The 14,887-nt window shown below is 39.5% G+C and overlaps 2 protein-coding genes across 2 annotated transcripts in view; both read left to right on the top strand.

Annotated features, from left to right (window-relative positions):
• Window positions 1–258: 258 nt before the first annotated feature.
• Window positions 259–7,144, top strand: LOC311037795 (uncharacterized protein; the record flags this gene model as incomplete). The annotated part of the gene is made up of 5 exons (XM_084047085.1): window positions 259–361; window positions 4,767–4,865; window positions 5,374–5,433; window positions 6,822–6,887; window positions 7,131–7,144. Exons 1-5 carry the CDS (start codon window positions 295–297, stop codon window positions 7,142–7,144), a joined length of 306 nt encoding a protein of 101 aa, XP_083903211.1. The 5' UTR covers window positions 259–294.
• A 591-nt stretch (window positions 7,145–7,735) lies between these two features.
• LOC311037072 (uncharacterized protein) overlaps window positions 7,736–14,887 on the top strand; it is a 32,109-nt gene continuing 24,957 nt past the window's right edge. Inside the window, exons 1-9 of the mRNA XM_084046139.1 lie at window positions 7,736–7,788; window positions 8,208–8,240; window positions 8,621–8,686; window positions 9,105–9,137; window positions 10,111–10,152; window positions 11,591–11,699; window positions 11,816–11,895; window positions 14,030–14,147; window positions 14,248–14,324. Coding sequence (XP_083902265.1) covers window positions 11,632–11,699; window positions 11,816–11,895; window positions 14,030–14,147; window positions 14,248–14,324 — 343 coding nt within the window. The 5' untranslated portion in view covers window positions 7,736–7,788; window positions 8,208–8,240; window positions 8,621–8,686; ... (1 more) ...; window positions 10,111–10,152; window positions 11,591–11,631. The remainder of the gene's footprint in view (window positions 7,789–8,207; window positions 8,241–8,620; window positions 8,687–9,104; window positions 9,138–10,110; window positions 10,153–11,590; window positions 11,700–11,815; window positions 11,896–14,029; window positions 14,148–14,247; window positions 14,325–14,887) is intronic.

Raw genomic sequence — 14,887 nt, 5'->3', positions numbered from 1 at the left:
TCGGTGGTACTGTATGCTAGATTAATCACAGACACAGACTCTGACATCAGAAACCCCTGCTGAAGCAGAGACAAAACATACACATTTATTTCAAGGAAATCTAAGTTCTCACGAAAGAGCAAATATGGTGGATGTTTTTTATTTGAACTGCAGCCCAGTGGCGGGTAGTCACTGCCTGGGCGTGTCTATGTCTATGAAGAAGCTTCACTTTTCACCACGAAAAGGAGTGATCTCCTCCATAATTCACAACATTATAGACTCAACACTGGAAACAACCAGAAGAAGCATCTCTCTATGGCCAGCATCATGAAACCAGCTGTCATCACCTTTGTCATCTGCCTGCTAGCTCTCCATGTAGAAGGTAAGATAAATCAACGTATTAAGTTCTTGGCCAGAAGAGCTGCTTTTCTTAATCTTGACAGTCTGGTTAGTGGCTAGTGCTGGTGCGTTGGTACAGACTACAGAGTCATTTTGATTATGCTGCCATCTGCTTGTATGTTGGTCTCTCTCAAAAGCTCAAGAATACAGTAAGTTTCAAACGGCACAAGAAAATCAGGGTCATATGTTAGGGCCACCCACATGCTCACTTGGATCAAATTGTCTGTCAGTTGGCACCTTATATACATCAAGATGCTGCATTTTTCTTCCTCCTCTTCTTCTTCACCTATTATTATTATTATTGTTTTTTTTTTAAGCTGGCAGAGCAGTTCTGTTGGCTGTGAAGTACAGGCATAGAGGCAACTCAGTGTAGGATTGTGCATTCTGTGTCTCATGCCATAGTTCCTTTGTTGCTCTCGACGATAACAAAGCTCACTCTGGCCTGCGCTCTCACACACAGTGGTGAACAGTTTGGCTGCCTGCTCCAAACACCATGAAAAACACTCTGCTTGTATGATCAATTCATTCTTAGAAATTCTGACAGGCAATTAATTTAATATTTGGCAGTCAATCTATGAATTATCTAATCAATCATTTTTTTTTAAATGCATTTTCAAAATACCCAATCTATTCTGAAATACATTTCTCAGACAGGTATTTTGTATTTGTATTGTGATAAATCTTGAAAGTGTGCGACCTATTGATTTAGAAGGCATTAGAATCGGCCTCAGGTCTTATGGGCTAAAAAGATAGAAAACTGTCTTAAACCTTTTTTTCTTTCTTTTATTTTCTGGTCAAAGTAATATTTCTACAGGTCAGGTATAATGACTGTCATATCAAAGCATATTTACCCAGGTCTAATAATATATATACAAGTTGGTGATTTGCCAATGTATAACACCATGTGAATAATTTAGCAAAGAAATTATTATTATTATTATTATTATAATAAGTATTATTCTAGGCTAGCCAATTCTGTCTAAAATGGTGGCTGTGGGGCAAAATGAACCAAATGCTCTGGGTTAAAGTGAGCCAATTGTCCTAATATTAATCATTATTACTCTCCGCCAGGAGAGTATTGTTATCACTGCGTTTTCACTTTCTAAACATGACACACCGATTGGTCAAGCCTCACGTGACACGTGAAATACTGTGATCTGATTGGCTAGTGACGCCACCGGGCCTATATATACATGGCATCACTCTGACAGTGTCTCCGCCACTGTCAGAGTGAGGTAAGACGGGAACCATGAAATGGCTGCATGGCTGATACATAATTGGCAGATAGGACAGATAGGACATTTATATAGACAGGAGGGATATGACATAGGACACTTATACAGACAGGAGGGATAGGACACTCACACAGACAGAACGGAAGAGGACACTTACCCAGACAGGTTGGATAGGACACTTACATATACAAGAGGGATAGCGACCTATAAATACATGTGTCACTGTGATAAGCCAGATTCCAATACCGAAAATCTGGCCACTAGCTCACTCCCAGACCTTCGAACCGGAAGTAGTCAGGTAGTCGCGGTCCAATTGTTCCTATCTGTCTTATTGGACAGATAGGACAGATAGGACACTTATATAGACAGGAGGGATATGACACTTACATAGACAGGACGGATAGGACAGGAGGGATAGGACACTTACACAGACAGGACGGAAGAGGACACTTACCCAGACAGGATGGATAGGACACTTACATATACAAGAGGGATAGCGACCTTCGCGACCTTCGAACCAACACAAGTCTTCTGGCGGAGAGTTGTGCTCCGAGGAGCACTTTTTCTAGTTCATATTTGTTATTTCTTTGCTACTCAAATCATGCTGAATGACTTGAAACAACTTGAAAGTGAGAAGTGGCTCATCATCTTACCCCGTTCTCCCCTAATGATATAGCATTGTATTCAGTGGTTGCTCTGCTCCTGTGATACTGTAGGCCTATGTCAGAAATTCTGGCATAGTAAGTAAGTAAGTAAATTGTATTTATAAAGCACATTTCAAAACAAGGTTGCAAAGTGCTGTACAATGGAACACGATTAAACAAAATTAACAAGCATAAAGGTGTATAAATAGAGTAATAAAACAATACAACAAGGATTAAAACAAAGCAATTTGTCCATGAAAGTCAGGTAGAACTTCATGGGTAAAAATGCTTATGGAACAAATGTGTTTTTAACATCCTCTTAAAACCTTCAACAGACTCTGCATTTTTTAGGGCCAATGGTAGGGCGTTCCACAGTGTGGGAGCAACCACTGCGAAAGCTCGGTCACCCTTTGTTTTGAGATTGGACGCAGGTATTTTAAGAAAGCCTTTGTCAGAGGACCTGAGGGATCTCACATTGTCCTTAGGGGGCAGTAGGTCCAAAATATAAGGTGGGGCCAGCCCGTGTAATGCTTTATAAGTAGTTCAAATAATTGTAAAATCTATTCTGGACTTAATTGGTAGCCAGTGCAGTGCGGCTAACACCGGAGTTATGTGTGCTCTGCGGTTGGTGTTAGTGAGGATTCTGGCTGCCGTATTCTGCACTAGTTGAAGTCGGGATAATGATGAACGGCTCAGGGTGGTATAGAGTCCGTTGCAATAGTCAAGACGGGAGGAGACAAAAGCGTGCATGATTTTTTCCAGGTCTTGAGAAGTGAGCATTGATTTTATTTTTGCAATATTGCGTAGATGGTAGAAGCATGACTGGGTAACCTTTTTAATATGGAACTCGAAGTTCATTTGATTGTCGAAGAAGACACCTAGGTTCTTTGCAGTCTGTTTGACATTAGTTGCCAGGGGACCAAGGGACAGACGAATTGCATTTGAGCTAATCTCAGGGCCTATGATGAGGATTTCGGTTTTATCTGGGTTGAGTTGTAAAATGTTTTGTGCCATCCAATTGTTGATACCGGTTAAACAGTCATGCAAGACTGTGAGTTTGGTGAGATCGTTTTGCTTAAATGAGAGATATAATTGTGTATCATCAGCATACCAATGATAGGATAGTCCTTCAAAGCTGTTAAAGAGTGCCAAGGGGGAGCATGTAGAGGGAGAATAGAATTGGACCAAGTATTGAACCCTGGGGGACCCCACAGGTCAGGGGAGCTGAGGAGGAAACATAATTGTCACAAGCGGCAGCCACACTTCTCCCTGTCAGATAGGAGGATAACCATGTCAGGGCCGACCCGGTTAGTCCCACCCACTGTTGGAGCCTGTTAAGGAGGATGGAATGATCTATCGTATGTTAAAAAGAATATATTTGTGGTCAGAGAGAAAGAACTCCCCCACATGTAGATTATTGAGGTTCAATGACAGTGTAAAAACTAAGTCCAGTGTGTGACCCTGGTCATGTGTTGGCCCAGACACATGCTGAGTCAAATTCAGTGATTGAGTAATACTCATAAACTCATTAGCTAAGTTGTCGGAGGGATTGTCAATGTGAAAGTTGAAATCACCTGTCAGGACCAGGTTATCAACCTTCATAACGACAGAAGATAAAAACTCAGAGAATTCCGTTAAAAACTCACTTTTTAGAACCTGGTGGGCGATATCATAATAAAATAAAGAGAGGATTAGCAGATCCAATCCTAAGCAGGAGAGCCTCAAAGGTGTCAAAATTATCGATGTCCAAAGAGCGGCAAGCAAACTGCTTGGAAACTACAGCGGCTAGACCACCTCCACGGCCGGACAACCTAGGAGCATTAATAACTCTGTAAAGCGGGGCAGAACTTGTTCACAGTTACGTTGTCTCCGTCTTTCAACCAGGTCTCTGTTAAAAATAAAAAATCAAGGTGATGCGATTAAAAGTCTCTTAAAATGAAGGTCTTTTTACAGACTGACCTGGTATTAATTAAGGCCATTTTAAATGGAACAGGCTTAAAGGCAGGGGCTATAGGTAGGCAAGGAATGTAAATGAGGTTAGATGGAGTGACTGTGCGAGGGGTGATGTTGTTGAGTAAAGAGTGTCTGGACCTGATAAGAACAGGGATGGTCATGGGGCAGAAGAGGGAAATGGAATCAGCATGAACCCAAGGGAGATGCTCATGATTACTGCAATGAGGATTGCATAGGCAATTAATTTAATAATTGGCAGTCAATATATGAATTAACTAATCATTGCATTATGAAATGTATTTTCAAAATACGCAATCTAATCTCAAATACATTTCTCAGACAGGTATTTTGTATTTTTATTGTGATACATTTTTGACCGATTATTTGTCATTTGTATCAAAATACTTTTCAAAGTACTTCCGCCCATCTCTGCCAACTGGTAGTAGATGTAATTTACGTGCAGATCGTGTGCAGAGTTACATTTGGTTGTGCATGGCTACAGTATATCTGTTGTTTATATATAGCACCCCAAAGTAATAGTAAAACTCCCTCTCAGGTATGAGACCCGGGACGAAGCCCCGTCGTCCTCCTCCTCCTCGTTTTCATCCTCCTCCTCGTCCTCCTCCTCGTCCTCTTTCTCGTCCTCCTCCTCCCGGTAAGTCAGTAGGATACAACATCAGTGACAACACACAGAAATGTGTGTGGGGAGGAATTCATTGCCAATACGACTAAATTGGGGAGAAAGAAGGGTAAAAAGCAACATAAAAGCAACATAATACGTATTGGTATCTCAAATACATTTCTCAGACCAGTATTTTGTATTTGTAAAGTTAAAACATTTTTTTTTTTCATTGAGGGTTCGAGGCCTATGTATTTAATATTTGGCAGTCAATCTAATTGACTAATAATTGCATCAGTTTTTATTTAAGTGTCTTTTCAATTTTTATGTATTTCCATACATCTCTGACAATTCATATTCATGAAGTCTCTGATGATTGAGATCTGTAAAAATAACTCATGTGTGCAAATGTTGGTCCTGGTAGCAGATGTAATTTACTTTTGGTGTCACGTGCAGAGTTACATTTGGTTGTGCGTGGCTACAGTATATCGGTTGTCTATATACATGTATAGCACCCCAAATTAATAGTAATACTCCCTTTCAGCAATCGAGAGACCCAGGACGAATGCTCTACGTCCTCCCAGTGGGGGCTCCTCAGTAGCAGGTGAGTAGCTGTTTGCCAGTAAACTGTAATGCTGCTGCTATGTAGTTGTTTTATGTTGGGAATGTTTTTAGAGGACCTCAATGGAAATAAGCCTTAGGGCTTTATTGTGTTTATCCTCTGTGATATTGTGTTTGTTATATGTTATGGAAGTGCTGATGTGCTCTTTCCTTTTATCACCAAATACATTAATTCATTGATTCAAAGTAATGTGGCTATTACAGAAAATATAATGCATTATTGACTTCATGGGGATTCTACAGACGTCTTCTAAATCCCTTTTTTTTTTACTGGTTCTCAAACCTTTTTCATGACAAGGACCCCCAAAATAATATGTATTTTGACTAGATTTAGAAGAGATTTTGAATGGGTCAATGGGTGAGAAACAGAGCTTGCCAGGCGCTGCCAGGCTTGGGTGTGACTAACTTCGCACCACCAGTCACAGAGTGGAGTGGGTGGGGCTTAGCGAAGGGTCCATTAAGTGACTTGTTAACACTGTGTTAAATAATCTACTAAATAAAGTTCAAGTTGTGGCATCTGTACAATCTAGTTTATTCACCATGCCCATGGAAACAACAACGGACACAGGTCTGGTTTCCTTAAGAATTAACGCATATATATATACAGATACATATATATAGCCTATATATTCAAAGATTTGCACACATTTTCACGATCCAAAAAACAATAGCAGATCTATAAGCTCGTAGAGCTTAAGCTTGTAGATCTGCTATTTTTTTTAATAGCCAAAGAAATCTAAAATGACAAAGATGCTTTCCCCGGTCTTAATGGGTTAAATAATCTACTAAATAAAGTTCAAGTTGTGGCATCTGTACAATCTAGTTTATTCACCATGCCCATGGAAACAACGGACACAGGTCTGTTTTCCTTAAGAATTAACATTTGTCATAACTACATTTTTACAAGCCTAATAAGCCTCAGACAAGCCTAATATTTGATTAAATAAACATTGAGTAAACATTTTTGGCTGCCTGCTCCTAACACCATGAAAAAACACATATGATAAATGTATTCTTAGAAATTCTCACATAAGCAATTAATTACATATTTGGCAGTCAATCTATGAATTGACTAATCATTGCATCAGTTTTTTATTTAAGTGTCTTTTCAAAATACAAAAAACATATTTGTATCTCAAATACATTTCTCAAACCAGTATTTTGTATTTGTATTGTTATAAATATTTTTGACAGAATATTTGTAATTTGTATCAGAATACATGTTGATGTATTTTCATACATCTCTGCCAATTCATATTCATGAATAGTCTCTGATTATTGAGTTCTGTAAAAATAACTCATGTGTGCAAATGTTCCTGGTAGCAGATGTAGGCTAATTTACATACTTTTTGGTGTCACGTGCACTGTTAGATTTACTTTTCAGGAAACCCAAGCAGGAGGACCGACGTCATCCCGGTGGGGGCTCCTCATATGCAGGTGAGTCAGTAGGATACAACAGCAGTGATAACACACATAAATATATGTACGGAGGAATTCATTGGTAAACAGTTAAATTGGGGTAAAAAAGGGGCAAACAGATATTTTGTTTTTTATAACAACGTATTTGTATCTCAAATGCATTTCACAGACCAGCATTTTGTATTTGTAATTTGTATCAGAATGTTTTTTTAATGTATTTTGTATTTTTAGCAATCTCTTCCAGCTCATATTCATGAACAGTCTCTGATTATTGAGTTCTGTAAAAAATAACTAATTTGCGCAAATGTTGTTCCTGGTAGCAGATGTAATTTACATCACTCTTTGGTGTTACGTGCAGAGTTACATTTGGTTGTGCGTGGCTACAGTATATCAGTTGTCTATATATAGCACCCCAAATTAATAGTAAAATTCCCTCTCAGATTTACTACTTGGTCGGTCCTCCTCTCCAACAGGTGAGTCAGTAGGATACAACATCAGTGATAACACACAGAAATGTGGGTGGGGAGGAATTACTTGGCAATACGACTAAATTGGGAAGAAAAGAAAATCAAAAAAGTAAAATATTATGTATTTGTACGTAATACGTATTTGTATCTCAGATACATTTCTCAGACAAGTATTTTGTATCTGTATTGTGATCAATTTGATAGTGAAAGTATTCAAATTTGTATCAAAATATTTTTTTTTTTTTTTTTTTGCCAATCTTTGCCAACTCATATAAATGATTAGTCTCTGATAATTGAGTGCAAAAATAACTCATGTACGCAAATGTTGTTCCTGGTAGCAGATGTAGGCTAATTTACATACTTTTTGGTGTCACGTGCACTGTTAGATTTACTTTTCAGGGAACCCAAGCAGGAGGACCGACGTCATCCCGGTGGGGGCTCCTCATATGCAGGTGAGTCATAGGATACAACAGCAGTGATAACACACATAAATATATGTAGGGAGGAATTCATTGGTAAACAGTTAAATTGGGGTAAAAAAGGGGCAAACAGATATTTTGTTTTTTATAACAGCGTATTTGTATCTCAAATGCATTTCACAGACCAGCATTTTGTATTTGTATTGTGATTAAAAGGTTTTACAGAGTATTTTGTATTTTTAACAATCTCTTCCAACTCATATTCATGAACAGTCTCTGATTATTTAGTTCTGTAAAAAATAACTAATTTGCGCAAATGTTGTTCCTGGTAGCAGATGTAATTTACATCACTCTTTGGTGTTACGTGCAGAGTTACATTTGGTTGTGCGTGGCTACAGTATATCAGTTGTCTATATATAGCACCCCAAATTAATAGTAAAATTCCCTCTCAGATTTACTACTTGGTCGGTCCTCCTCTCCAACAGGTGAGTCAGTAGGATACAACATCAGTGATAACACACAGAAATGTGGGTGGGGAGGAATTACTTGGCAATACGACTAAATTGGGAAGAAAAGAAAATCAAAAAAGTAAAATATTATGTATTTGTACGTAATACGTATTTGTATCTCAGATACATTTCTCAGACAAGTATTTTGTATCTGTATTGTGATCAATTTGATAGTGAAAGTATTCAAATTTGTATCAAAATATTTTATTTTTTTTATTTTTGCCAATCTTTGCCAACTCATATAAATGATTAGTCTCTGATAATTGAGTGCAAAAATAACTCATGTACGCAAATGTTGTTCCTGGTAGCAGATGTAGGCTAATTTACATACTTTTTGGTGTCACGTGCACTGTTAGATTTACTTTTCAGGGAACCCAAGCAGGAGGACCGACGTCATCCCGGTGGGGGCTCCTCATATGCAGGTGAGTCATAGGATACAACAGCAGTGATAACACACATAAATATATGTAGGGAGGAATTCATTGGTAAACAGTTAAATTGGGGTAAAAAAGGGGCAAACAGATATTTTGTTTTTTATAACAGCGTATTTGTATCTCAAATGCATTTCACAGACCAGCATTTTGTATTTGTATTGTGATTAAAAGGTTTTACAGAGTATTTTGTATTTTTAACAATCTCTTCCAACTCATATTCATGAACAGTCTCTGATTATTTAGTTCTGTAAAAAATAACTATTTGCGCAAATGTTGTTCCTGGTAGCAGATGTAATTTACATCACTCTTTGGTGTTACGTGCAGAGTTACATTTGGTTGTGCGTGGCTACAGTATATCAGTTGTCTATATATAGCACCCCAAATTAATAGTAAAATTCCCTCTCAGATTTACTACTTGGTCGGTCCTCCTCTCCAACAGGTGAGTCAGTAGGATACAACATCAGTGATAACACACAGAAATGTGGGTGGGGAGGAATTACTTGGCAATACGACTAAATTGGGAAGAAAAGAAAATCAAAAAAGTAAAATAATATGTATTTGTACGTAATACGTATTTGTATCTCAAATACATTTCTCAGACAAGTATTTTGTATTTGTATTGTGATATTTTTTTTCACCGAAATGTTTTGATTTGTATAATCATGTACTTTCGCCCATCTCTGCCAACTCATATTCATGAATGGTTTGTGATTATTGAGTTGTGTAAAAATGTTGTTCCTGCAAATGTTGTTCCTCTTAGCAGATGGAATTGACATTTTTTTGGTGTCACATGCAGAGTTACATTTGGGGTGCGTTCGGAAATACAGCACTGATCGCACTGGCCAATACAAACTAATAGGCGAGTGCGCACTGGTGCGCATTTGTATCAAACCACTTTTTTATGTACTTTCGCCCATCTCTGCCAACTCATATTCATGAATGGTTTGTGATTATTGAGTTGTGTAAAAATAACTCATTTGTGCAAATGTTGTTCCTGGTAGCAGATGGAATTTAATCACATCAGTGACAACCCACAGAAATGTGTGTGGGGAGGAATTAATTGGCATAACGACTAATGTATTCGTACGTAATACGTATTTGTGTCTCAAATATTTCTCAGACAATTATTTTGTATTTGTACTGTGAAACATGTTTTTTACCGAAAGGTTTTCATTCGTATAATACTTTCGCCCCTTTCTGCCAAGTGCCAACTCATATTCATGAATGGTTTTTGATTATTGAGTTGTGTAAAAATGTTGTTCCTGCAAATGTTGTTCCTGTTAGCAGATGGCATTTACATAACATTTACACTTTTTGGTGTCACGTGCAAAGTTAAATTTGGTTGTGCGTGGCTACAGTATATCGGTTGTCTATATATAGCACCCCAAATTAATAGTAAAACTCCATCTCAGGTTTCCAGAGACCCGTTCCTGCCAGATGGAACCCACCAATAGGTAAGTCAGTATGATACAATATCAGTGTCAACAAGTGGTGCTGACACTGACTCGACGCCAGGCACTGCACTCCCTTGGGTCGTCTGTGACGTAGTGTACAGTATGTGGCGAATTTGAAGTTGGGCGATTGAACGGTTCTTGAGATGTGGATTACAGATGTAGTACATCATACATACACATGTACATACAGATATTTGGTGTATTTATTGTAAGCCTCAAATACACCCCTTAGAATGGTACAGTCCAGACTCATTCGTCCAGCTGAGCATGAAAAGCTGCCAGTGGACCAGAGTCTGTGCAGTGAGTCATGTGTTGTGCTTATCAGTTGTACCCTGTTTGTCGGTGAATAAATACACCATACCAAGGCCTCTGAACTGATTCCAACTGCTAAGACGGTCAGGCAACGCTGGACTGATCAGTGCGACACTTTGCATGCACACTCCCAGAACGAAGAACCTCCACCTCAAATAGTTCAAATCGGTCTTATGGTGGCGCTAACAGGCCACTTCACATTTTGACCTATAACTCTTGAACTGTAGGTCATACAATCCGTTTTTAGTCTGGATTCCTTGTATCGTGATGCAACTCCACGTAAAGTCCCGCCCATTTCTGCCTGACAAGATTTTCCTCAATTTAGCATTTTTCTTTGCCACTACTCCTACAAATGTTGTCAAACTCATGCAAATCGGTACACATTATCTCATTAATCATGTGAAGAAGTGGGGCCTGGCAGCATACGATTGCGGGGAGCTTGAGCTCTACTTTTATAAACCTAATACTTTTTACTACTGGTATCTAATCTTTACATTGTGTGTTGTTCTGCTGGTTTACTTTAGTTCTGTTCGAATAATTTGCTGTCATTTATTTGTTTGCAGCTAATCTCTCAAGAACAGATTCTGCTCTCCGCTTGAATCTGTCGGGGGGGTTCATCATATCGCGTACGCACTGGCCTACAAGTGGGCGTGCCTTCAGATCAGGAAACAGGCCGCGCTTTACCCAATCAAATGTAGTGGCCGGGATTTACGTGTGTACCGATCTATCCCCACTACAAACCGAAACTCATTTAACAATAGCGTCCTCGGAGCAGACAAAACCACAGAAAGATATTCACATTTTAACTTGCTCTTTCATCATAGAAACAAGTGGGCTTATAACCAAAACGATCCATGTTCTCTGGGAGAAGTGGTGTTAGTGTTCCGTGTAGAAATATTATTAGTGAGAATGAAAACATAGTCGCACCACCGGAAGTGAAAGGCCCCGGTTTCCTTGCGCACGGGTGCTCCATCAAACTCCTCCCAGAGCGAAGTGAGAGAGTAAAAAACAGCAGAGGGCGCTGTTTTTCCTTTTAATGTTGGATGAAAACAAACACAGATATTAAATATAATTATTTGAATGCAACTGTTCATGCAACATAGTGTCTTGTCCCTTCATTCCACAGTTATACCTAACTGCAAATGTTCAGGTCAAGGACTCGACTCCATGCATCCAAGTCTCTTTTACCACCAGATATATGAAGCAACTCCATCCTGTCCACGCAGGGAGATCATGTAAGTAGAATGTTTAGTAAGTAGAATGTTTTAAACAGCAGCCTAAGTCATATTCCTGTGAGGTGACATTCATTTTACATGCTGTCCTTTACTAATATTATTTTATTCATCTCCAGTGTGACAACTGACGGCAAGAAGCTATGTGTGAATCCAAAGTCAAATTTGGGAAAGTTCATCTATGATATCAGAAGAACAGGTAAGACTAGAAAAAGCAGATCGTCAGAGCGCATATAGCTGTGTGTGTGTGTGTGTGTGTGTGTGTGTGTGTGTGTGTGTGTGTGTGTGTGTGTGTGTGTGTGTGTGTGTGTGTGTGTGTGTGTGTGTGTGTGTGTGTGTGTGTGTGTGTGTGTGTGTGTGTGTGTGTGTGTGTGTGTGTGGTCCCAGGCTTGGACTAAGGGCAGGTACACACTGTAGGACTTTTAAAGAGGTCGGGGATTCATCTGATCGTTGAGCATTACACACTGCAGGAGTTTATTTCTTGAAATCGGCTGTCATATATCGTTGTGGTTTTCACACTATAGATTGATCCCTGACCAGGGATTACAGACTGTAGGATAGTTCACTAGGATGCTATCCAGGGTCAGACCCAATACAGACATTTGTTTTTATTCCAAGTAATTTTAATCGACGTCTCCCGTGATGCGTCTCTCTCTTTCTCTCTCTCTCTCGTCAAGTAGGCTACGCAGCACGCAGCGTTGCCATGTCCACTTATTATAAGCGACGTTGGTATTGTTTTTCTGTAAAGTTGCTTGAAAGTGTAGTTGCTTATTTGGCCTGCTTATTTCCTAATGTTGTTTGAACCATTTGTTCTCAAACATTTTCATGGCAAGGACCCCCAAATTAATATTTACCCGCAGACCTAACCCTTTTGAAAATAATATGTTGTGCCATAGACCCCCATACAAGATCTGTGGATTTGGAAAATATTCGTCTATTTTTTTTTTTTCTCAAGATGTTCTTCTTTGAAAATAGCCTATCTACAACGTGACCAGATAGATCGGCTATTTTCAAAAAAGTGTTCATGTGGCCTGTCGCTTTTGTTGGGCTTGTTTTCATAGATCTGGTTGCTTATTTCTCTGGCAAAATCTGGCAACAACAACAAAAGTAGGCACGGGTTCCCGAATGACAGACACGCTGTTCACGCACAAACATATTACACACACACACACACACACACACACACACACACACACACACACACACACACACACACACACCGCTCACGCTCTCTCTCTCTCATTCAGTTTTATAATGTTTAACTTAAAACAGGACTGGACGTTAATATTGCGGGGGAGGGTCTGTTTGTTGCTGTTTGGTCAGGTCCATTGATCCTCTCCTAGCCACGGTGGCTGCTGTAATGTGCTCTCATTGGCTGTGGCGCTGATCTGATCGCAGACTTATCTCAGACCCTTTCACATTGTATGATTGTCAGTCTGGGACACAGCTGAATATCTAACGAGGTAGATATTTGAAAAGCCATCGCAGAGCCATCGCAGAGCGGATGATCGCGGCCAGATCGTCTCGCAGAGCCTTTCACACACAGCGAGCATTGTCTCGCCGATCAAAGGCCGATCTGCGTCAGATCGGGAGGTTTTGTCGGCGAGCGCCAAAAAAAGTCACGGACAGCATAATCGGACCAAATATCCTGCAGTGCGTACCTGCCTTAACACAGACGGCCCTGGGTAGGCAAGCATGCCAAGCTAATGGCAGGGGATGTGTGAATCCAGGGTCAAACTTGGAAAGGTTTATCAATATCAAAAGAACAGGTAAGCTTGTGGAGAGCATATCTCCACCAGGCTGGGTTGCCTAGCCAGGGCTGTGTAAGTCGGGGGTCTAGCCGGATGTGAAGACGCCGGGGCAATAGTATTTCTCTGACATAGGCCTACAGTAAAACATTTCATATTTTTGTGCTCCCATGGCCACAAACATGAAAAGTTGCACCATCTTTCTTACAAACGCCATTTCCCTTTGCTATTTTTTTTAATGTAGATTTCTTTTTAAACATTTGGAATGTTTCTTAAACATTTTAACAACCCAAAACTTGGAGTTATTGGCACAACATATTTTCAGATGGGGGGGCCGCAGCCAAATGCATATTAATTCGGGGCTCCTTGACATGAAAAGGTTTGAGAACCACTGTTATAGACAAAAGGCTCGTTCCAATGGTTTACTTTAATTCTGTGGATAATAAATGCATTTATTTGTCTGCTAATGTTTTAAATCGAAAAAACTAAAAGCATTGAAAGCACAGATAAAGCATTTCATATTTAATTGTTTTAATGCAACTGAGCGTTAAACTATTGTGTCCTGTCCCTTCCCACATTCCACAGGTCAAAGTGGTAACTGCAAATGTTCAAATCAAGGAATCAACAACGTCATGGACTTAAGTCTCATTAAGGATGTCCAGGTACATGAAGCAACTCCATCATGTCCAAGCAGGGAGATCATGTAAGTAGAATGTTCTAAACAGCAGGCTAAGTCATATTTATGTGAAGTGCCATTCATTTTACACATTGTCCATCACTAATATTATTTTATCCATCTCCAGTGCGACAACTAACAGCAAGACATGTGTGAATCCAGAGTCAAACTTGGGAAAATCTCTTTATCAATTCAAAAAAACAGGTATGACTAGAAAAGGTTGCTCAGCAGAGCACATATCTCTGCCATATACTGTAACAGGCCGTTGCACATTTTGTCCTAACACTCTTGAATCATATGTAGTGGTAGAGTATTACAATAAGTATCCCCCCCACCCCTCGAAATTTGCCGCAGTGTCCGATCTTCCCCAAATATGAAATCGCACATAAAAGGGCCTCTAAACAAGGCAGAGACAAATTTGCGATTTCACTTCCACCCATAGGGGTGTGGTAAAGACAGACACTGCCTTTCCCACTTTACCTTTATAGCCTCACATGTTCCATTATTTTCATTATTTTCTGTTTAACATATGCATTTATCATACTACTCATTTCATATTCATTTCATTTATATAAACAACACAGAGACAATTGTTTGTTTAAAACATAACCACTTTATTGTATATCAACAGTTTAAAGCTCCTCACCACCCCAAACAAACACACATACTTGCCAAGACCACTTCCTGGTCTGAGGATCTGGAAAGAGTAACACATGACCACAGTGCTCCTTATATGGAGGGTAGGGGAATTGGGACATACCATTTGA

This window comes from Gymnoscopelus microlampas (genome assembly GCF_963454915.1).
Source record: "Gymnoscopelus microlampas genome assembly, chromosome: 21".
Taxonomy (NCBI): domain Eukaryota; kingdom Metazoa; phylum Chordata; class Actinopteri; order Myctophiformes; family Myctophidae; genus Gymnoscopelus; species Gymnoscopelus microlampas.
The sequence above is the reverse complement of the archived record's forward strand: the minus strand, read 5'-3'. Positions and strand labels throughout refer to the sequence as shown.